The sequence below is a fragment of the Setaria italica genome, chromosome VI (genome assembly GCF_000263155.2).
Source record: "Setaria italica strain Yugu1 chromosome VI, Setaria_italica_v2.0, whole genome shotgun sequence".
NCBI lineage: Eukaryota > Viridiplantae > Streptophyta > Magnoliopsida > Poales > Poaceae > Setaria > Setaria italica.
Window position 1 is genome coordinate 1,900,292 of NC_028455.1, and position 23,657 is coordinate 1,923,948.

The window sequence follows — 23,657 nt, forward strand, 5'->3', positions numbered from 1 at the left end:
GGGCCTAGAGGGAAGGCTGGGGGTGGCAGGTCAGCCCGGCGGAGGTGGTGGCTTGGTGGGCGCGGGGGCAGCGAGGCTGGTGGCGGCGGCGGCGCCGACCCTGGTGGAGGAGGAGGCCAGTTGGGTCAGGTAGGGGCAGGGGTGATGGCGGGGGCACAAGGTGGGAGTGGGAGGGGCCGGGAGGTGGCTGCCGCAGGAGGGCTAGGGTCTCGCCGGAGCTCCGCGCCGGCATGGCAGCACGTGGGGTGGCGGCGGGGCATGGTGAGACGAAGAACAACTGAGCTACTGGAGGTTGAAGAAATGAAAATGTGGCTGGAGGTTGAAGATGCTGGAGGCCATCCGATGTCCATCCAATGCTCAAAAAAATCGAGTGTCAGGGACTCGAGAAATATCCCTTTGAAAAAAGAAGTGTCTTGTTTTCCTTGTTTAGATTCATGCCTAGCTAGAGACATACGTTAGAGACATCGCACTCGGACTGGGCCACCCTCTAGCATGGTTCCGTATGTTCTCCTCCGATATAAGCAACATTCATCTTGTTGTCCTAAATTGAAGGTTGTTTTGATATTTCTAGATTTATAAATTTTGTTACGCATCTAAACATAAACTATGTCTAGGTATATTATAAAATATATGAATCTAAAAATACCGAAATAACTTGGGAAGGATCGAGTTTCTACAATGATCTCTAGAAGGGCCGTAAGGGAAACGAAATTCCACAGGGTTCCAAAGTGCACGATACCGGCCGGTCGGCCGGTTCTAGGAATGTAGCCGTGAGCCGGAGCCGATCACACTGCTGGACGGAGAGACAAAGCTTATTGGCCTTGGCCACCAGCAGTCCGATTGATCGAAGATGAACAAGGCGGTTATTAGAAGACGAAGAAGAACACTGTCCACTAGAAAAGAAGGCCAAAAAAGGAAATGTTCCCATCCACAGTGGAGACACACCCGCAGCAGCAGAGACCTCACCGCGTGCACATCCACACTTGGGCACGCACTGGCTGGCTGCCTGGCTCCCTGCTCGCTGCCAACCTGGTGATCGAATCCCAGCCGCACGTTTGCCGAGCTGAGGATGCTCGCGCGGCTTCGCATCTTGTTGGAGCGCGCGCCCACGCGGCGCGTGACCACACGGACCGGCACGGCAACACGTACGCACGCCTCCGGCGTTCTCCAGGGCTCACGCCGGCCGCTGACGTCACCGCTGAGACACGCCTCCCCACGCCGTGGTCCAGCCGGCTATAAAAGGAAAGCCCGCCCACTCACTTCCTTCCCAGCAGCACCTGCATCCTCCACCTCAATCTCCAGGCATTTACGAGTCCAGATCCTGAAAGGAAAGGCATTTCGATGGCTCCCACGGTGGCGGCGGAGGCAGCGGCTACGGCGGCGAAGCCGCAGCACACGGGGAAGGCGGCGGCGCTCGCGGCGCACGACGCGTCCGGCCACCTCGCGCCGCTCACCATCACCCGCAGGTACGTGCGCGCTTGCCCGCGCCTCGTCGCTCCCCGGCCGCCGCCGTCCCGTCTAGGGATGTCGGATCCCGCGGCCGTCGTCGTGTCCTCCTAGAAATGGTCCCCACCAACGGCTAGGTATGCAGTCGCCCGTATCAAGCCCGCTTGGGCTCCGATCCGGCGGTGCGAGCCCGTCCGATCTGATGGGCCGTAGCGGCGGAGCCGGACCCGGACGTACGTGCATGCCTTCGTGGAATAATCTATCCCCAACCTATGTCGTCTTGCGCTGGAAGATTTTTTTTTCATTTTGTTTCTTAAAAGCTTGCGATTGACAATCGGCTATCCATATCCTGATTACAAAACCCATGCGTGTGTATTTTGGATCTTTATTTGCGTCTTGCATATGCTTCAAACAAAACATTGTTCTTCCTCTCGCAATTGCAGTATCAATTAGTCATACCTGCCGGGATGTGTTTTGTTTCTAACAAAGATGTGCGAGGGCCTATCCTAGCTAGTGATGAGTGGGACAATATTTCAGCAAAATGCATAAATTCACTTAAGTTTCAGGTTTTTCCCACTTTTCTGTTCATCAGTCAAAGCAGCATCATGTCAACCTGCATGTGGCTGTGAATTACAACATAGTACGAGTTGACAGTGTAGTGGCCTGGGTCGAATCGTGTATTGTGATCGTGCACTTGCACTTCCCTTTGTGGGCGTCACAAAGCTCAGTTCCTGTGCTCTAGCCTATGCACCTTTTCTATTTACTCGTGTCTTCTGTGCCTCTGTTGTTTCTTCTTTTTTCTCATAAGTACTGTTCGTCTGCTCAGATGCTTTGTCGTCCTTTGCTTCACTATGGAACAAACGAACAAAGTATGTTTCTGTTTATAGTGGTGGTTCATGTGAATATAAAGTTTCTTTTTTTGCTTTCTTTAGCAATGTTTCAGTTTATAGTGGTGGTTCATGTGAATATACAGTTTCTCAACTAAAGAAAGGTACCACTATAAGTGGAGAAACTGAATTTATTGGCTTCTTAGCCTGTAGAACGTTGCAGCATATTCTATTTCTCCAAATGATTTATACCCATTTTTTAGCCCAATTTTGTGTTGAGAGTTGGTGCTATCTTTGGGGATTTTTTTTTTTAAAAAAATCATCTTGGCGAACAGGAGTTAAAGTTAACAAGAGACTCCAGAGACCATATATATAGGTTATCAACTATAGCCAAATTCAATCCATCCAATAGTTTGTGGACTAGCACCTATCATTGTCGATCGTTATGTTCAATAGCACAATGGATGTCACAATCGTAGGCAGCAGTGCCCGGTCGGCCACAATGGGTTCAGAATTTCCAGTCTTTTCTGGATTATTCGGCCTGTTCGCTTCAGCTTATAAGCCGGCTGAAAAGCTGAAGCGGCTGATTTGTTGTGAGAGGAAAATACTGTTTGGTGGCTGATAAGCCAGCTGAATAATCTAAAGCAAACAGGCCGATTAGCCTTTCGAATTTTCTTCCTATGCGTGGCGCAAGTTACTGGGAGATGGATTTATAGTAGTTTCTTGTCTTTGAAAGAGAAAAGAAGTGTGTGTTTTTTTGCCATGTTTATCATCTTTTGTACTGAGTTGTTCAAAAAACGTAGGTTTATGTGCAAGCAATTAATGAATTCATCGGAAAACGAAGATAGCTTGCCTGCACGAAGATGCGCATCTGCTATTAGCATGTATGCAGTATCAGATATTCAATATATACATACACGTGCTGAATTATGCACTGTCCATCAATAATGCAGGAGCACCGGGGATGATGATGTAGCGATAAAGATTTTGTACTGTGGGATCTGTCACTCTGACCTGCACAGCATCAAGAACGAGTGGCATAACGCCATGTACCCCGTCGTCCCTGGGTACGTGATGACTTGCACAATGCCTTGTTGCGTTGTTCGTCACTACTTTCCCAGTTGTGCCATTGTTTGAACACATTATCAAATTCCAACTTCTGAAAATACTGAATTATTTGTTCCTTGTGCATGATGAAAGTCACGAGATCGCCGGAGTGGTGACGGAGGTGGGCAAGAACGTGACCAAGTTCAAGGCCGGCGACCGCGTCGGCGTGGGCTGCATCGTGAACTCGTGCCAGTCCTGCGATAGCTGCAACGAGGGTTTCGAGAACCACTGCCGGGGCATGATCTTCACCTACAACTCCGTCGACCTCGACGGCACCGTCACCTACGGCGGCTACTCGAGCAACGTGGTGGTCCACGAGCGGTTCGTGGTCAGGTTCCCTGATGCCATGCCGCTGGACCAGGGCGCGCCGCTGCTGTGCGCGGGCATCACCGTGTACAGCCCCATGAAGCACCACGGTCTGAACGTGCCCGGGAAGCATGTTGGTGTGGTGGGCCTGGGAGGGCTGGGTCACGTCGCTGTCAAGTTCGCCAAGGCGTTCGGGATGAAGGTTACGGTGATCAGCTCGTCGCCGGCAAAGAAGCAGGAGGCCCTGGAGCGCCATGGTGCTGACGCCTTCATCGTCAGCAGGAACGACGACGAAATGAAGGTATATATCATGCTGTGAGCGAAATACAACATTAAGTGTTCCCTATTGAACTGATCGATAAACTGGATCATGAACTGGTGAACTGGCACAGGCTGCGGCTGGCACCATGGATGGCATCATCAACACGGTGTCCGCCAACATCCCCATGGCCCCATACATGAGCATGCTGAAGCCCTACGGCAAAATGATCATGGTCGGCCTGCCCGACAAGCCACTGGAGATCCCGCCGTTTGATCTCATGACGGGTAAGTCCTCACCAAATGATCTAAGGTCCTGTTTCGATCCTTGGAATTGAATTCAATTCTAATAATTATAATTTAAACACAAATTAATTAAGCTAATATAGTTGTACGTGGAATATATTTGTATATTATTGTTGGCTATATGAGAGATACTTATGTGCTGCACTTCTGCTATAGGGAAGCGAGTTGAAGAGCGTGCTATAAGTTGCATATTAGAAATATAGCATGAGGATCTATAGAATCAATTTCCATCTCCCAACCCCATGAATTTAAGATAGGCTTATATTTAAACTTTGAAAAGTTGTGAAATGTCATGTTCCAAGACAAATAGCCTACTCAGATTCTAATTCCTTCAAAATGAAGGGATCCAAACGGTCCTAACTGTTTCATGAGAATTTTTCTTGCTTTTTCCAAACAGCTGGGTAACCCTGCATGGAGTTGGTTTTGCATCAGTTTGTTGAGTGACCATTCTGAAACTGTCAAGTAACTAATAAGGGACCCTGCAGGGAGCAAGACCCTGGCGGGGAGCTGCATCGGCGGCATGAGGGACACGCAGGAGATGATCGACGTGGCGGCGAAGCACGGCGTGACGGCGGACATCGAGGTGGTGGGAGCGGACTACGTGAACACGGCCATGGAGCGCCTCGCCAAGGCCGACGTCAGGTACCGCTTCGTCATCGACATCGGCAACACCCTCAAGAGCTCCGACTGATCACAATCTCACATTGGCGCGCAGCAGTTTCTGCTGTTTCTGCTTGTCTTTTTCGTGTCAGCGATATTGTAGCGGGGTCGGAGATATACATGTAGTGTATTCATTACTGTGTTGGTTATGTTCAAATAATGCAGCGTAATAACATGTTAATGTAAATGTTGCTGAGGGTGGATGAATTGGTTGTTCCTGTAAAACGTGCTATGTTTTTTCATTTCTTTTTCCCTCCGTATTTTGCTAGAAGAATGGATCGGAAATGCACAAATTAGATCCCCAAGCTACACGTCCAAATCTGTTGAAATCCTAACGGAAAATCCACAAATAAGGACAGTCCCAACTAAGAAAATGATGGCCAGATTGCGACATGAGTTTGTTTGTGGAAGATTTGCCAATTTAAGAGCTTTAATTTCGTTCGCGATTTTCATTCAGTAGGAAGATACGGTGTGAAAGCTTTAGCACTAGAAGTTGTGTCTCAACAAGAGTATCAGCAATAATTGTATTCGATGCCAAGAAAGTGGACCCAGTCGAGCTGTGAACCACGTGGTGCTCTGGAACTATCCAAACCCATACAGCTCCTATCTTCTTCCGTTGAGGTTGTGTGGCTGGTACTGTGCCACTCGAGAAACGCTTGAAGCACGATGACACATTTTGTCAAGCAAAAGCAAAGTACTCATCGGTATTACCATACGAGACTAATGCTCCACTTAGTTTTAGTACATGTTACTAATCGGTACTAAATGTTACTTTATTTATTACTGGAGTACTAAAAAGTTCTCCACGAGTGATTTCAAAAGAAAAACGGTAGGAAAGGCCTGTAAAGATATACATATTACTACTTACAGAAAACATCAAGTCTTGGCCCGCCTCAAGTAAACTTGCTATACACACGCTACAAATTAGATGAGGAGGGAGGGAGGCACACGATGCAATGCGGTATATATAGCTCAATCGAGACATGTATTATTCAGACGGTACTAGAGGTTGAATGCCCGGAAGGCAGCATGTTGCCTCTTTCACAGTATCGCACCAGAAGGGCGGCCAGGGTGACGAGCTCGCTGCCGTTGCTAAGCTGCATGGCATGAGAATGCGCGCTGCAATGGGCGCCTGCGTAGCATAGCATCTCCAACCACACCTGCGCGATCAGCTTGAGCATCATCCCGGCGGCCGCGGGTGCGGCTTTTAACTCCTCGTCGATCAGGCAACTGCAGATGTCGGATCCTTTTTTCACCGAAGAATTCTCCACCCCGTCTTGTACCTGCACATTCCGATCGAAATCTCGTGATCTGTCCGGAGGTTCGAGGGCCACCACACGGACCAGATCGTCGGCTGAGGCAATGTATGAAGACCCGGCTGCAGACCGGATGAGGTTCAAGCACGCACTGGCATAGCCGGTGCGACTAGCAGGAGGGGGCAACATGTAGGGGCGTGCGGCGAGGAGGAACAACATGTAGTTTGAGAGCTCTTGGACGGCCCTGGCAAGATCATTATCCTCCTCCTTCCGACCTTGTTGTGTTTCTTGCTGGCGCCGGTACCAGCAAAGGTAGGCATCGGTGGCGATGTGCCACACAAGAATGCTCTCCACAAATTCCAGGTCAACAACGCTCTCTAGCAAGAGTTTTCTTCCCCAGTATCCAAGCTGCTCATCATCGTCCTGGGTTTGGAGGAACAACCAGCCTTTCCACGCCGGCACGGCCGCGGCGCGCGCGCGGGACGATGGCCCCTCGTCGCGGTGGGCCGATGCCCAGCGCTGTAGAGCTGCTCGGCCCCTGGAATTGCGGATGTGGCTCGGGCTGTCCTTGGGGATCTGCACGCTCTCCAACACTTGTTCCACCAGTAGGCCCTTGATGGGAGGTGATACGCGAGCGGAGTGGGAGTAGGCAAAGGTGTTCCACCAGGCCTCCACTCCCATCCATTCCGCAACCTTGGTGACGATCGGCCTCGCCGCGGTGGAGGAGCACACCTGGAACAGGTTGTGCTGTCCTATGGAGCCTGACCAGGTCCTGGGAAGGTAGTCGGCGGCGTGGATGCACCGGCGGAGAGCTGCGAATGCATCATCAAGCAAGAAGCTATTCCACAAGAAATGCCATGTCCAGGTCGAGAGCATGATTCTCAGCCCTGACACGGTCTCCAGGACGACGGCCCCAGCTAACAAGACGTAGGTGACTATAGTATCTTTCCTACTACTACTACTCCTGCTGCTGCTACCAACTAGATGCAGATGAAACAAGAACAATGCACAGGCTGTGGCCACCCAGGAGAAGACACGGACGCATAAACCATACCATGTGTGGATCACCTCCGCCTTGCTGTACAAGACGTCGTGCATCAAGGACAGCTGCATCTCGGCCACCCTGCACAGCACGTCCCCTCTGAACTTGTCGGGTTTGGAGGGCACAACCACCCATGGTAGCGGAGCCTTGATCAAATCCTTGGCAACATCAAGCATGCCGTGAGCTACCTGCAACAAGGCTTCCGTGTCCGTCGTACTTGGCATAAACTGATTTATGACAACACATGGGTGGGACATTCCAATAGCAATTGATCGGTAGCTCTTGCCAGATGGGTTACTATTGGCGCGCATGAGCGCCAACACTCTCTCCCCGTACTTGACAACGCCAACCACGAAAAGGAGGATGGCAGCACGCCGGAGCAAAGGACGATGTCGGCCGTCGCCAGCAGGTTCCTGCAAGGACACATACAGGACGTAAGCAGCTCCAGTGGCCTGCACGGCAAGCGTCTGCAGGTGGCGCAGCCACAGCCGGTTGTCCTCCATGGCATAGGCCGTGATGTTGTCCTGCCCACCAAGGTGCACCAGCAGCAATGGTGCCCAGAGCGCCATCGCTTGGTGCTCAGCCGCCTGGCTCGTCGCCGACAGATGCCCGATGGTGTAAATCGCTATCGAGTCAGCCAGAATGTACGCCGACCAAATGAAGGCCCTCAGCACGCCGGAGTCGAATCGTCGCCGGAACTCCGCCAGTAGGAGGAGCGTCAACTGCAACGTGAAACTGAACAGCACCAGCACGTGGAGTCCCCAGTCCTTCCAGTAGAGATGCACCACATCTACTACTGCTGCCATATCTTAACGCGTGCTCTTCTTCGTTCTGAAAGGGATACACAGACAAGCTCGATAAATACACAGCCTGACAATAACAACATATACTTACTCCTTGTTTGGATATATTAGTTCTCGTATAAAATTAAAACTACAAATTGAGGTTGCCAAACTCTAGGAAGAACATAAAACAAAATCATATCTTGCGTGCGGCATTGGTGAATTACTGCCAAAGAGTCGAGACTATTCAAGACATGGATGAATAGCGCTGAAATTTGGAAAAGGGCTCACATGATTTTCAAAGTGTATGAATGAAAAAAAAAATAGAAATGGACCCTGATGCTGATAATTCTTAAAATGACATTCTTGATTAATCCCACATGGTAAGAAGAGTGCAAAAGTTGTTGTACATACCATGTACGTACCTTGTATATATACAGACCTATCACTTGAACGGAATGGACCGGTTGCCTCGCTAGTTATGATTTGTTTAAAATGAACTACTATTCATGGGCGATGCCGTGAGGATCAAAGAGTCGTCAACATGTGTATAATATCCCACGCAGAAAAAAGAAACATATATATAGGTAGTGAGTTGATGCGAGACTTGGCTTCTGAAAACTCACTGGAATCGCGTACGTTTCGTTCCGTGTGTGCCACCACATATTCGATATTCCACTTCGTTCATGCGCCCGTCACAAGCAAAGGTACGGTAAAAAGCAAGCGATTCGCATTCGCTTCCTTGTTGTGATATAGTACACGTTCCGTGTGTTATAACGGAACAAAAGAGGCAGCAGTTATAACAAACGATTGTATTAATTTGTTCAGTGTTATATAGGATATGGCACTAGTAGAGAACTAACTTTCCATCCAACATCTTTTGTCCCAATTAATATTGGACCCGTGACAAAAGTAGCTTTAGTTCCGGATAAAAAATGTGCCCCCGAAGACCACCGCGGGGGGAAAGCTTTAGTCCCGATTGTAAACACACCAACCGGGGCTAGAGGGGGTCTCTAGTCCCGGTTAAAATGGCTAGAAATATCGCAACGGGGCACAACCCTTTTGTCCCATTGGAATTTCAACTGGGATAAAGGGAGGTCTTTTGTCCCGGTTGGAATTTCCAACCGGGACAAAACAACCAACCAGAACTAAAGGGGAGCCTTTTGTCCCCGGACAACCCACGCCCCCCTCCTCCTTATCTTTCTCTCCCCCTCCTATACCCAGGCACCTTGTCCTCTTCCTTCTCTTTCTCTCCTCCTCCTCTCCTTATCCTCTTCCTTCTCTATCTCTCCTTCTCCTCTCCCAGGCGAGCCACTACCCCTCCCCTTCCCCCCTCAGCTCGCCCCTCACTAGCAGTGAGGAGCGGCAGTGGGGTGAGGGCGGGTGGCGACATGCGGGGGAGCGGAGGGCGAGCGGGCTCCGGCACGGGCGTCGCCGCTCCTCCCCTTCCCCCTGCTGCCCCTCCTCTTCCCTTCCCCCTCTGCTCGCCCCTCACTGGCAGTGAAGAGCGGCAGCGGGGTGAGGGCGGGCAGCGGTGCACTTCGGAGCGGAGGACGGGCGGGCGGAGCGAAGCGGAGGCGAGGCGGAGGCCAGTGGCGGTGGTGGGGCGGAGGTAGTGGGCGGCAAGCGGCGGAGGGGCGGAGGCCGGCGGCGGTGGGCGATGCGGGAGCCGAGGAGGTTATACTATAAAACATGAATGGGAAATAAGAAGATAATTATTTTAGAGAGGGTAAAGACCCGTAGAAACGCACGGGCAATTCTACTAGTATTGTTTCTTCCAACCGTCATGGTTATTTTGCAAAAAATCCTCTCAACTTTCCTAGAATCAACCCGCAGTCCATATCTTGAAGAGAGGAGGCCTCAGGTGGAAAAAGAGGGAAGGGAGGGGGTTATATGGGAAAAAGCTTCTCCCCGGACTCGCCCGCGCCGCCCCGCCCCCCCGCCACGGCCGCCCCGCCCGGCCGCGGCCGAGGCGGCTTGGGTGTGACTTCGACTACTCCCAGAGCGGCATCTTGTCCCCGCTCAACAAGGTCCCGCGCGGTTCGCCGGCTCCAGCCTCCCATGCCGGCGGCGCCGAGGCCGAGGCTGCCACCTCCTCGACGGACTTCCTCATCGCCAACCCGAAGCGCAGGGTGAGGGCTGGCGGCTGCAGGCTCAAGGACTCCGGCGCCGGCGGGAAATCCAGGTGGCGGCGCTGGCGGCTGCGGCGCGACGGGTCCTTCCTCGAGCTTCACGAGACGGGCAGGGCCAGGCTCGACTTCTGCCGGCGGCGCCTTCCCCTAAGAAGGTAGTAGCCACCTGCCTTTGATCCCGCCTTCATTAAGCTTTGCTAAAATCTTCGCAAGCATCACGGCGTTTCCACTGGTTGGTTGGGCGGGTTCAGGAGGGCTGGAGGCGGGTGCTCAAGGCGGCCATCAAGAAGTTCAAGGCGCAGCAGCGGCGGTCCCAGCAGGCTCCCCTGCTCCAGATGATGCTCCCCATGCTGTGATCGATCGATCTCGCGAGCTCCCACGATTTGCTTGTTTTTGTTTGATCTGTTCGGTCCAATTCTTTAGATTGAATATGGACGCTGTTCCACGCAGCCACGCTGTGCTTGTAGTATAATTCCGTTCAGATTTGTTGTAACCGTGCAGCTCTTAGTGGAGAGTATGATTTGGTACATTTTTTCATCCACTTTTCCAGTATTTTCCTTTTCCCGGCATTTACCACCTGAAGATGGACTAGCCGAAGATGCCGGGAGTTCTTCATACAGTGTCCATGAAAATGAAACATGGATGAAGTCGATAGTTCATTCTTATTGATCATTCAATGCTAATCTCCTATGCCATATGTCTGGGCTATCTGTTTTGAAATTCTCGATCCCATGACGTGGAGTTTGCTTGCTTTGTGAAGAGTTGGTGGCTCGGTGCCTATGGAACAAACAATGCAGGGAAGCGAAGGGATCGATGCGATTTCTGAGCTGAGTTTCCACGCCATGGACGAGCTTACTAATGGCATCCAGGCGAGAACGAGCAACGGCCTCTGTGCCTATAGCTCCCTCCTCTCGCCCATGGTGATTGCCGATGGTGATTGTTTGGTTTGTCTGCTCCTCGAGCTCCACTGATGATACGGACCATGGATCCCGTCGTGTCATCCGTTAAGACTCCGACGCTGCCGTCGCCGCCCGCGAAGGCTGTTCGCAAAGCTCTCCCGTGGCGGCAGCCACGGGACTGCTAGATCCTTCGCTGGAGCATATCCGGCCATGCGGCTTTGCCTCGGCGGAGGACCAGACCACCCGAGGCCGCGGACCATGGGAGCCCACGCGAAGCAATTGCCGTCGTGCATTGGGTGTCAGGGTCCTATGTAATTGTCATCGTTGTTGGGTGTCAGCGTCGAGCAGTCACCACCGGGCATCAATCTACCATCTACACGAACAACATGGCCAGACCGAGATGACTCAGCACCGTCTTCTTAGGAAGACTCCTCAACGCCTGCTCTCTGATGCATGCTAGGTGCTTGACAAAATTACCAATACACCATGCGATTCTTAATTGATTGAGTTTTCTACTTCTTACTTCTTACTTTGTTTTAACGTCACTTGCATTGTCCATCCTGCTCCAGTACCAAGTACACTGGTGAACCATTGTTGTCGGCATGTAGGCAGGCGCAGCGTGTCCAGGCCTCCAGGATAGGCGTGGAGAGTAGGGCGCAGGTGATGAGTTTGAACCACTTCTTTCTCCTTGACTCAATATATTAGTTTCAATTTCTCACAAGCACGTGCTCATCTATTGTGTATGGAAATAGCATGGGTTCATCTTCTAAAAATCATTTATTTTATAGTTTATTTAATAATAGGGTTTAATTTCACTGCAGCGTATGTCCAAAACTAAAAAAGTGATATAAGAAACCGCGCAAAACCAAGAAAAATGTTTGTGTGTACAACGAAACTATTACTATTGTTTCGAGTGCAAAACCCGTAGCAACGAGCACGGGTATTTTGTTAGTACTCGTAAATAAAGATACAATGTTTAAATTCATCAATCCGCGGCCCATCATCCATGCCAAAATTGCGGCCCAAACGTTGTAGGCCAGCTCGCGCGCGCGCGGCTCGCTCGGCCGCGCCTGACAGCACATGCCGCGCAGGCCCACAGCAGGCCCGTGGCACCGTTACGATTGGTTGGACCCAACAGCACGTCATGTCAAGCCATTGCCGACCGAAGCCTTTTCGTTTCTATCCTCGCCGCCGCCGCCGCGCCGCCGCTTCGTCTCCCTCGGAGATTCCTCGTCCCCGCCCCTTCCGCCCGCCGCAGGTACGGCCCCCCTCCGCGCCCAATCACTTCCTCCTCGCGCGCGCCTCCCACGCCGTCCTCGGATTGGTCAGAAATGGCCTCGCAACCCCCCCGCGGCGCCGATTTCTGGTTAGGGTTTAGCCCCCCATTTCGCTGCCCCGGGGTTGTGATTCCGTGCGGGTGGGCGTTTTTCTCCTACTGTTTTTGTTTGTCCATTCGGGCTGGATGCGGATTGGTGCGAGGGGCCGCGCCCCGGGGGTTGCCATGGTTCCGGAATCTTGGTTGCCGGAACTCACCGTCGCCTTGCGGAGAGATTTGCGGCGATCCGGGGGGCATGATTTATATCCCTTGTGCCCTGTCCTGTTTTGATTGCTGTTTTGCCCATTTTGCTGGTCGAATTCCATTTTTGTTCGGGATCATCTGTCATGATACAGTGCAACCAGGGGCGAAGCTAGAGCTGAAACCAGAGGCGTGCGCCACTTCGATTTTGTCCTATTAGGTGATATGGATGTTCCAATACGTATTCGGCAATATGAACTTTTCCAAAATCACGGATGCTGACAAGAAGCGTTACTTGGACACCATGTCGGATGCCGGCAAGAAGCGTTACTCGGACACCCATGTCGGATTCCGACAACCGTTTCGAATTCCATGCGGTTTATGGCGTGTCCCTGAAAAAGTTGCTGAATCGGACACCTGCACCCGCTCCTGTGCACACGTAACACTTCCAATAAGACAACTATTTCTATACGTTCTTATACTTAAATAGAAACATAGGATGACACATGGCACTGGCCTGGCTCAGAAGTAACGGAAATGCACATGGCGCATTCTGCATTTTATGCACATAGATGTCGGGTGGAGCAACATGGCTGACTGGGCTGTCGGATGTGATGCTGGGAACATGCCTTCGCAGTAAAGAAGGGGTGCGGGGGTCGGGGGATTGGGTCATAAATGGTCAAAATGAGCTGTTGGCAAGTACGATTGCTCTATGATGTGGGTGTATCTGCACCACCTTGGCCCTACGTAGCTTTGCCCCTGAGTGCAACGGTTGCTTCTCTCCCTTATTTGGTACTTAGCTCATAAATTAAATATTAGTACTTCTTTGAATCAGTGAAACAATTGCCTTCGCATTCAGATTAATTTTGTCATAAAGATTAGTTCTTTCTTTTATATTCTTGTTACTGGCATTGTCTTAATCTAATATCTTGCAATTTTGATTTACTCACAACTTCAGTAGAAATGGTTTGGGCATTGAATGTCTACCAAAATTGGTTTCTCATGTCGGATTTCTTCTGATTTTTTTGCTCTGATGTGGTCTTTTGTTTTACTGTGACTATTCATCCCATGTAGGCAAAAGCTTCCTTTACTCATGCATCTTGGCCATATTCTCAGGTTAATCAAAGGTTGAAGCTAAACTTCATGCCTCATTGTTTGATCTGAAGGCAAATAAAGTTATCCTCCAATCTGAAGGGGAAAAAAGGAGTACCAAGATTTGTTCTATAGGATAAAGGTTTCTCAGCTAGTTGCTGGATGTTGGAGAGCCCAGTGGCGGTTGTATACCTTGAAAGGATTTCTTTGTAAATTTTCCCCTGTATCTGGTTCTATTAGCATCATTATTTTTCTGGCATTGGGCAATCATGTCAGAGAGCGAGTTAGCAGTAATAAAACCAGAGGTATGCTCCCTTATGCACTTCTTAATTGTGACCTTTTTGTTTGCTGATAAAAGTTGCATGCTTATATTGATTGCATGATTTGGGCCTAATCCGAGTTTATTGGTGAACTCTAACAGGCTTTGAAGACATATATATGGCTTCAGTGCTTTGATGGTTCCATACAGCAAGTGGAGGAGGAAGTTGCGATGTTCTGCCCTATGATATGTCGGGAAATAGTGAAAAATGGGACGGGATCATCTAAAAATCATGCTATTGTCCTCCCGGAAAGAGTTAATCCGGCTAGCTTGAGTTTGATTCTTGACTATTGTCGGTTCCATCAGGTCCCTGGGCGCTCAAACAAGGTTTGCAACAGTTTATAATTTACTAGAAGATTTTGCTTTTTTGAGTCTATATTTTCTCCAATATATCTTAGTAGGGTATTCCTTAATTTACAGGAGCGCAAGTCATTTGATGAAAAGTTTGTCCGGATAGACACAGAAAAACTCTGCAAGTTGGCTTCTGCAGCCCTTGGCCTACAGTTGAGGCCACTAGTTGATCTTACTTGTGGAGCTCTTGCTCGAATCATCGGAGGAAAGACACCTGATGAAGTTCGAGATATTTTCCATTTACCAGATGACTTGACAGAGGTAAGAGTACCATTTGTACTGTCAGATACGAAAAAGTTCATTTGATCTCCCTGAGTGAGTATGATTCGCACCTCTGGAGCTCAAAAACCAGACATTGTCACAAGAGCAGAGGGATAAAGCGGACCTTTTCATTTGAGATATTGACACATTCTAAACTTATTGCTACTCAGGAAGAAAAATTGGAGCCGCTAAAAAATATAAATGATGATCCTACAATTCGTTTATTGAACCGGTTGTATGCAAAGAAGCGGAAAGAACTCCAGGAACGCCAGAAACTAAAGGTATTTATGGTTGAATCTATGCATTGTGTTCAATAATATTTCCCTCTTTGACCTGGCTGTGATCTAGCTTTACGTTAGTGTCTGAGGTTCGCTTTATTTCAGGATGTTCAAACGCAGGAAGAGCAAAAAGATGAGAGATCTTTGGATGAATTACTCTGTTTCATAAATGGTGATGGAGGTTAGTAATTATATTGAATATTTAAGAATTTTGCCATAGTTAAGTATGTGTAGTTTACACTACACCATTTGGTGTCCTGCTCACTGCAATGAATATAAACATTTTTGTAATGTCCAGCAATTATCAGTTATTTTGGTTTCTCTAGAGAAAAATACAAATATCTGAGTGTCATTTGGCAAAAAAAAAATGCACTCTATTTATGAGAATTTAGTCTGTTCACCATTTGGCCATTAAATTTTGTGCTGGTTAATATTGAGCAGTAATAAAACAACAAAATTGTTCTACAGGACCGAACACATTTAGCTACCATGCATGAACTTCGTAGCAGTATTTTGGCACTCAGACTGTATTAAAGTGGATGTATATGATTGATTGTGGGTTAAAAATAACAAAATATTATTCTGTTGTCATGTGCTTTTGTAGGCTGGTTGCTTATATGGTGTTGTTTTCTCCATCGAATTTAATACAATATTTATTGGTAGACTGGTTGCTTATATGAAAGGAAAATTTGAACAAGGCACAGCATTAGCATGTGATTAGTTTTGTTAAGTTTTTTTCTCCACCTTCTGATGTGTCCATATGAAGTTATTATTGCCCCTTTTTTCACTTGTTATATTTTATTCTGTTGTAAGATTGATAGTCTGTTACCCTAATGTCCACAAGCCTGCAAAAGCACACAGTACAAGAACTCATAGTTCTTTGTTTTTTGTTAAAAAATTCTTAGGTTTCATGTAACCATTTCACAGGTTCTAGGGGCGGGAAAGCTGCTAAAAGTAAAAAAAAGAATAAAAGAAGGAAAGATCAAGCTAAGAATCCCGCAAGAGCGAACTCTGAACCTGTAAATAAGGTTAGAGCTACAGTTTTGTTATTTTTTCTCGGGGGTGTAACTTTATATAGAATGGTGTGTTTCTTACATAATTTTTTTTGGGAGTTAAGGAGGGAGCTGGCTGTGTGGTTCCGCGCAAAGCAGATAGTGGTAATATTTCTGAGCTTCCTTGCCAAAGTCAAGATTTGCAAGATGATATCGAGTACCCCTTTGACGATGCTGACCTTGATGATGGACTTGATCCTGCAATGAGGGAAGAGATTGATAGGTGAGAACATGAGATTTCTTATGTATGGGTGCATGCATGTAGGCTTCTTTTTATGCCATCAGTCTGTTTCTCAATTGAAAAGCATGTTGTTGACCCCCGAAACAGTCAAGAACTATGAACTGATTTCTGGACTGTAAATTGATGAATTCTGTCATACACTGCTGCCCATCATTTGATTCAGGCTGTGTTTAGGACGCTATTAAACCATTTACTGTTGGCACGCATGAAACTGTGCCCTGTTCTGAAATAACAAGTCTTGTTCTTGACATGCAGAGAAGTGGCGGACTTTGCGATGAAGTTGAACTTAGTTTGGCCCGAAAGAGTGCTTTTGGGCCAGGACCAACGGATGGAGTCTCATGTTGGTGCCAGGTGGTAAATGGTTCTAGCAGAGATTCTCTGTTAGTTTTTCCGTGTAGAATTTTCTTGATGAGGTTTTTTGCTGTTAGAGTGGTGGAAAACCTTAGGCAGGGAGGAGTTTTGTTTGACAGAAACACAGGACAACATTGCGAGCAGCAATAGTTTGTTCTGTGACTTGTATGTACCCTGTTTTTCATCAAGAAGTAGTGTCCAACTTGTGTTACCCAAAAAAGGAAAAAATGGTGGAGTGACTTGTGAGTGTAAAACCAGAAGTTTTGAACCTATGTATGTTCATTAATTTTGACAGGACTCATCTTTATGAATAAATACAAGGGAAAAAAAATGTCGTCTTGGAAGTTGGCGGAAATTGTTGGGTAGATTGCTTCCGTTTGTTTTGTACCATCAGTCTCCTAGTTGCCTGTAAGAGTGCTTTAGTTTCGTTTTAGTCCTGGATTAGTACTGATGACCTCGATTTGTGATAATTTCTCTTTGTTCATTTCCCACATGTACATGTACATATAGCATACATGAACACAATGTAATAGAGATATTCATTACATGTGACCAGAAGTGGTCAAGTATGTAACCCATCCGTCTGCTGTAGCATTGTGCCCCCATATGGCTTTCTTCTTCAGTGCTTGTTGCCGTTTTGGGAAATATTTTCCATGTAAGAAATGGTCAAGTTGAGCAAGGAAAAGGTGTGGCCTAAAAGAGCAACTGCGACTGATGTGAGTTCTTCAACATTGTGGATGCTTGGACTGACTACAGATTTGTTTGAATGCAAATTTGGATGGCGCAGTGGAGAAATAAAGAGCAAGAGAAGAATTGCTGCTTTCTTTTTATGAACAATAACAGGACTCGCCCATGCCATCTCCATTTCCAGACTTGAAACTTCTACAAGCCCAGGGTTGAAACTTCACAGTTCTTATGCAAGCCCCCCGCCGCCTCGGCCTGCTCCGCTTCGCGCGCGCCAAGAGGAACCTGCCGGCGGACGAGCCCTCTCCCGCGGTGTGCCGGCGCCCGCCCCCGATCTGCTCCGCCACCTGCCGCCTCGACCTGGTCCTCCTCCCGTTGCCCAGCCTCGCGTGCGCGCCCGTGAGAGGTTAGGAGGGGCCGTCGGCGGAGGAGCCTTCCCCGGCGGCCGCTGCGCCTCCAGCCTCGCCTGGCTCGAGCACCGTGGATCTGCGCCGCCGCAGCCCCTGGAGGACCGAGTCGCACCGTTTGCTCGTCGCCGCCTCCAACCTCGTGCGCGCCCGAGGTGAGGCCAGAAGGGGCATCGCACCCGCCGGTGAGGTGCAGGGCCGGAGGGGCGTGACGGCGGACCTTGGGAGCGAGAACAACGGATGGCGCGAGGAGGAGATGGGCGCGGGACGGAAGAACGCCGTCCGCGAGGCACGGATCGGTGCGGCCAATTTGAAGGTACCGATCCGTCCCGCGTATGACCGAATATACCGCTAAGGGTGGGGTTGACTCGGTCCCTGTCTTCCAACCAAACGCAACCAAACACAAGTGAAAAGAAGAGGTTCTTGTCCCGTCTCATCCCTCCACCCCATCCAAACATACCCTTAAAGTCAGATTGCTTCTCAGGCTAATTTTCTCTCTACACGCATGATAACAATGAGATGTCCAATTGCTGAAGTATACACTTTTTCATCATTGAAAGCCTAGAACTAGCTAGGAGTCTTTGCCAAGAAAGGCAGAAATTTGCATGAAGTGACACATGAAGATAGCATTTGATTCCCCGCAATTCCAAGAAAGCACGGGAAAAAAAATGGCAGAAAAGCTTGCAGGGAACAACCAGGGGATAAAGACCATCCACAGGCAGCTGGGTCTATCGTCAATGCCCAGTTGAGATGGAACCACAGTTGGTCGTAGCGTAGTCCAACAAAATTGTCTTGTTTGCTGGGAACGGAAAGACATTAAGGGCTAGAGTCGTAACACGATTAGCCGATGCTTGCACATTAGAAAATGCACATGGATATATGGTTATTGCTGATTAGGATCAGGTCACTGCATACAATGAAACAAGCCTTTCAGTTGAAGCAAAAGAATGCAGGAATTCATAAAATGACGGGAAGATCTTGACAAATCATTCTGGGGGAAGGCAAATCATCACACTCAGTGGAGAGGGCGGCAAATGGTAAATTTTCCTTGCACGAGCAGGTGGTAATGATACAGCGAAGCATCATGATAAGATGATAACATTGGCGTTAAGCCAAACAGAAATCCCTTGCAAACTTCTACGGTTACAAAAATGATAGGCAGTGTAGAAATAGCAGATTCTGTCTTCGATAATGTTCTGTAGACGACCAACATGGTCTCAGATTATTACAAGAGTGTGTCAAGCATCTACCAAGAATACAAAGTTAGGGTGCAGCTCTTTGAACCTTGAAAGAAACTAAAATGTCAATCAGTAGTCTGGTACAGACGTATCTATATCACAAACACAACATTTGCTGCTGCGTGCGCTGCAGCTTTGCCACTTTGCAGGCCATTTTTCTGTATCCACCACATCATCCAAAATGTTGCTGAGCTAGATTATCGTCATCATAATCATAGCTCATAACCTGCATGTTGGGGCATACTTTTGTGCCCTCATTGGAGCAGAAATTCTACCAAAGTAGTCGACGGATCCAGTTTATACAAGCTCCAGCTGACTAATAAAATTTATACAATTGCATTCAAGCCAGCATTGCACTGTAGTTTTCAGATCAGCATCAGTCTATACAGGCCTTGGAACTGCACAAAATCATACATTAGTCCTTCAGACAAATTACTCAATCAATGCTCAGGAGATTAGAGTCAAAAGAGCTTGGACAAATTCTTATAAAAAGGAAACCATCATTTAGGAATTTTGAAGCATTTCCAGCAATGCTGTAGATAGGCTGAAGAAACAAAGTACTGTAATGGAGTCAATGCAGTGTGAAATACACTCACATTTTGTTCAAGCACTTCTCCTTTTCGCAACTCTAACTTGGAGAATTAGATGGACATTTTTCTTGAATATGGACCTCAATTCTTCGTTGGCCTCAATACCAATTCTCCTGAAATATGTCCGAATTCAATGGTGAGAACACAGTAGTACCAATAATATGCATGAATAATAATGTATCTTATTGGACATGTTAATTGACAAAGCTCTTCTCACCAAAATACACTACCAGGCATTCTAACATAGGAGCTAGTTTTCCATATGAGGACCGAATGACTTACCCAATCTTTGAACCGTTTTTCCCAACAAGAATCTGACGTTGGCTTTGCTTTGGTGTAATGAAGTGCTGCTCCACCCTAAGAGAACCATCTTTGAGCTCCTTCCAGTCCATCAAACGATGCTCAATTACATAGGGAATTTCCTGCAAAAGGGCAGACACGAGAAAATAAATTCCTTTTCAATTAAAATTTCATGCTAGAATTCCTGCAGAAGGTCATTCATTGGCAAACAGGTTCCATCCGAATTTAAGAGTAACAGGATTCCAGTTCGAATGTAAAGGAATTACTTGGTGGATGTGATGCAGCATCTTCTCCCGCACAACCTCCAAAGATATGGTTTTCATTACTTCTTCAGTCATTACAGTTGGTTCTTCATCCCATGGTCTTCTTACAGCCTATACAAAGAATATATACATAAATAGACGAACACATAATGATGGATAGCATTGAATAATTAGTAAACAAACACGGAAATTCTTTTTCAAAGGGCAATAATAGTAAATTACTCTTTCCAGTAAAAAATATTACAATGGATGCATGCAGTAAACCTTTTAAACTTCAAACAGAAGGTCAATCTAAGTAAACAAGTAGATAAGATGCTACATTAAAAGGTGAACACTAAGTACATCAAATAGAGAATATTGATACGAGCCTAATTTTCAACTGCCAAACAGAGAGAGAATGAGAATTACTTATTTACAGCTACTATAATTGTCCAGGATCAGACTTATGGACTGAAACATGCCTACTCATGTATAGCTACCTCATTAACATCTCGCAGAATAATCAACTACACCATGGTTTTGTAGTGCACATCAAAACACCAGCACAATGATACTAAAGACTGACAAGTTCAGATCCTTATTGCATCCTTATTCGTGTTTAGTGAAATACTGCCATACACGCCTGGAATGATAATATTCGTATTTGAACACTTCATGTCTTCATATGATAACAACATTCCAGTTCTCAAAATATATCATAAAAGAACTAACAGTCAAAACTCGGATTTGGAAATCATACCAAATCAAACCTTGACTTGTAGAAACAACAGAGGAAGATCCCAGCATTTAACTCATGAAGTTCTACATCTTCAGGATTTAGAAAGGTAAGGCAGATGAAGCGTAGGTATAGGTGAAAATACCTGTTCCATCAAATACTGCACAAGGTCTTTCACTCCCTTGCCTTTTAGTCCAGACACCATGAAGTACCTAGCATTTCCAGGAAAGTACAGTAAGCCAAGTGAAATGGTAAGAACACAAGGTAAGCCCGTACAGAATACCAATGAACCTTTCATATCCAGGAAGATCTTCAAATTCTTTTGCAACTTTAAGGAGGTCCTTTTTGTCTTCCACCAGGTCAACCTTATTCATGCATAATATACGCCTCTGGTTTGGGTTTACCTCTGTACCCAAACGTTTGATTAACTTTATAACACGTGAATCAGGCCTGCATTGGATGAATACATAGTTTAGAGGTGCACTTACCATGAGATCTACATAAAATATAAATAAAAAAATGTGATGAACACTTACATATTAAGATGCCTACTGACATCAAACATGACTATTAGTACATCATAGAGGTTAATTGAGCTCCAGGCACTCTCCACACGAACTGTAACATCCCTATAAGGAAATCCATGGTGCCCTAACATGAGCCCTGGGGTGTCAAAAAAGCACTGCAGAGAATTTTATCAGCTGAATAGAAGACATTTGTACAGTAGTACTGATATATATACGTATTAGCAGCAGGTTCTTACTTATATGGGTAATGGTTCTATGACAGATTAATCAATAACACATGATTCAGCCTAGAATTTTGTTAACTCATAGAATTAAATAGAGACCGATCAAGCCATGAAGACACACTTGCACTATCTGATATGAAAGGATTTGTTACCACAATTAATATCTTGCACAGCACAAATAAAATACAACTACTCCATATATCATGAGAGACTACACATCCAAAATCCAGTTAATTGCAAACACAAAACACCCTAGTTATGTAAAAAAGATTCAAAGAAAATCATATATGCTAAATTCAAAAGTTAATGTTGTGGTTTCATTTTTAATAGGATGCAGCACAATAGAAACTTGGTAAAAGGACATACTATCTGTGTGTTCCCTTTAGTCAGCACTCCCAAAATTTCATGAGTTGTAGTATTTGTCTTGCGAGAAACTGCAGCTACTTTTGTCCCAACCTGATAGATAAGAAGATGAACATAACATAAGACGTCAATTCAATCAGCTAATGACTTTGCTGGACTTGAATTATATCTAATATGTATCATAAAAGGCAATTACATGAGAAGCATTACAAGCCTCAACTAAACCATCCATTATTACTGGTTGCCTGGTTGGTGAAACAGTACAAGTTTAAAATGCAGAAATTAATAGAATTCATATACATATAATTCTGCAGGAATGAAGAGCCGAAGGCACAAATGATAGTGGGTGGCAAACTGTGCAAACACATAACAGCAGAAATGGTACCGGTGAAACTCTGGGGAATAACCAGTAGAGATTAAAGGCATTTTGGACTGGAAATCTAGAACCAAAACTATCAAACAATCATTAGCTTACATCCACACCAACAGAAGCATTGCAAAATCGATGACCCATGCCTAGCTGAAATGAGCCGAAAGTTACGAAACTACCTAATGTCCTTTGCCAATGATGAAGCTAGCGTTAGAGGTGATTTACTACAACTAAACATTTCCATCTAACATCCTGCATCACAATTTCTCTTCAATCTCTTGTGAAACAAAATAGAAGTCCTTTGAAAGTCGTTTATACATTGGTATTAGTACAACTAAACATTTCCATCTCCTACTCTGCATCACAATTTCTCTTGAAGCACTTGTGAAACAAAAAGGTGTCTTCCGAAAGCCGTTCGTACCACGGTATTGGTGAGCGAGGACTTGCCGGCGTTGGGCGCGCCAACGATGCCGACGGAGAGCGACATCTGGTCCTCCTCCCTGACCTCCCCGGCGTCCTCGTCCTCGTCGGGCGGCTCCATTGCGGCGTCGAGCAGCGCGAGCGCGACGTCCCGCGACCGCTCCTCGTCCTCCTCGACCACGACCGCCCCGCCCATCCGCTCCCCGAAGAGCACCTCGTCGGCGCGCGCGCGGAGGGAGGGGTCGAACCGGAGCTTCCGCAGCGCGGAGACGGGGTTGTTGATCTTCCGCGAGGGCGCGGGGCCCGGGGTCGGGAGGTCGTACTCGGCGCTGTCGAAGTCGGCATCGGCGGCGGGGGGCGGGGCGGGGGCGGGGGTGGAGTCGGAGTCCGAGGACGCGGCCGCCGAGGAGCTGGAGGAGAGGAGGCGGAGCGGGGTGGGGATGGTGGGTGCCGGGGTGAGGGATAGGGTTTGGAGCGGGCGGAGGACCTGGAGGAAGCGGCGCATGGCTGCGGCGGAGGAGAAGACGGCGGTTACGGCGGCGGAGGAGAAGACGGCGGTTACGGCGGCGGCGGCAGGACGGTGGGGGCGGAGGGTTTAAGGGAAGGGGTATTTTGAGGAAAAGTGGAGGTGGGAGGAACAACAAGTGGGCCTTTGGGCCATTTTCTGAGAGGAGGCCTTCTGTTTTTAGAACGGACTGACAGGCAGGAGGCATTTTGTGTGTCGTTGGGAGCTCGTCAGCGTGACTGAGGGAACGGTTGGATCCTAGCCGCTAAACTTTAGCAGTGTTATATCAGATGTTCGGATACTAATTAGAAGGATTAAATATGAGTTAATTATAAAACTAATTGCAAAATCATGTACTAATTCGCGAGACGAATCTATTAAGCCTAGTTAATTTATCATTAGCAAATGGTTATTGTACCACTACATTGTCAAATCATAGACTAATTAGACTTAATAGATTCGTCTCGCGAATTAGACTCCATATGTGCAATTAGTTTTTTAATTAACCTATGTTTAATACTCCTAATTAGCATCAAACAAACAAGGCTGGAAATAACTCTCTGCGCGTT

The 23,657-nt window shown here is 47.4% G+C and overlaps 4 protein-coding genes and 1 pseudogene across 5 annotated transcripts; 3 read left to right on the forward strand and 2 right to left on the reverse strand.

Moving 5' to 3' along the window:
- Window positions 1-1,258: 1,258 nt before the first annotated feature.
- LOC101782190 (probable cinnamyl alcohol dehydrogenase 5) lies at window positions 1,259-5,156 on the forward strand. Its single transcript, XM_004972526.3, has 5 exons — window positions 1,259-1,466; window positions 3,227-3,340; window positions 3,474-3,987; window positions 4,079-4,232; window positions 4,736-5,156. Exons 1-5 carry the CDS (start codon window positions 1,342-1,344, stop codon window positions 4,939-4,941), a joined length of 1,113 nt encoding a protein of 370 aa, XP_004972583.1. The 5' UTR covers window positions 1,259-1,341; the 3' UTR covers window positions 4,942-5,156.
- Window positions 5,157-5,665: 509 nt separating this feature from the next.
- LOC101782867 lies at window positions 5,666-8,520 on the reverse strand. The gene is made up of 2 exons (XM_004972527.2): window positions 8,416-8,520; window positions 5,666-8,039 (listed from the first exon to the last, which is right to left on the reverse strand). Exon 2 carries the CDS (start codon window positions 8,012-8,014, stop codon window positions 5,903-5,905), a length of 2,112 nt encoding a protein of 703 aa, XP_004972584.1. The 5' UTR covers window positions 8,015-8,039; window positions 8,416-8,520; the 3' UTR covers window positions 5,666-5,902.
- A 1,452-nt stretch (window positions 8,521-9,972) lies between these two features.
- Window positions 9,973-10,808, forward strand: LOC101771144 (annotated as a pseudogene).
- Window positions 10,809-12,145: 1,337 nt separating this feature from the next.
- Window positions 12,146-16,837, forward strand: LOC101783270 (SKP1-like protein 21). 2 transcript variants are annotated; one of them, XM_004972528.2, is made up of 9 exons: window positions 12,146-12,279; window positions 13,654-13,934; window positions 14,051-14,275; window positions 14,369-14,560; window positions 14,731-14,841; window positions 14,944-15,019; window positions 15,766-15,866; window positions 15,956-16,113; window positions 16,387-16,837. In XM_004972528.2, exons 2-9 carry the CDS (start codon window positions 13,899-13,901, stop codon window positions 16,487-16,489), a joined length of 1,002 nt encoding a protein of 333 aa, XP_004972585.1. In that variant the 5' UTR covers window positions 12,146-12,279; window positions 13,654-13,898; the 3' UTR covers window positions 16,490-16,837. The 2 variants fall into 2 exon arrangements, with proteins under 2 accessions (XP_004972585.1, XP_022683341.1); XM_022827606.1 differs by lacking the exon at window positions 12,146-12,279 and having other exon boundaries at window positions 13,635-13,934.
- A 1,769-nt stretch (window positions 16,838-18,606) lies between these two features.
- On the reverse strand, window positions 18,607-23,227 carry LOC101783952 (GTP-binding protein ERG). The gene is made up of 9 exons (XM_004972530.3): window positions 22,585-23,227; window positions 21,797-21,886; window positions 21,216-21,361; window positions 20,971-21,129; window positions 20,825-20,891; window positions 19,968-20,075; window positions 19,684-19,823; window positions 19,408-19,514; window positions 18,607-19,209 (listed from the first exon to the last, which is right to left on the reverse strand). Exons 1-8 carry the CDS (start codon window positions 23,086-23,088, stop codon window positions 19,415-19,417), a joined length of 1,314 nt encoding a protein of 437 aa, XP_004972587.1. The 5' UTR covers window positions 23,089-23,227; the 3' UTR covers window positions 18,607-19,209; window positions 19,408-19,414.
- Between the last annotated feature and the right edge of the window lie 430 nt (window positions 23,228-23,657).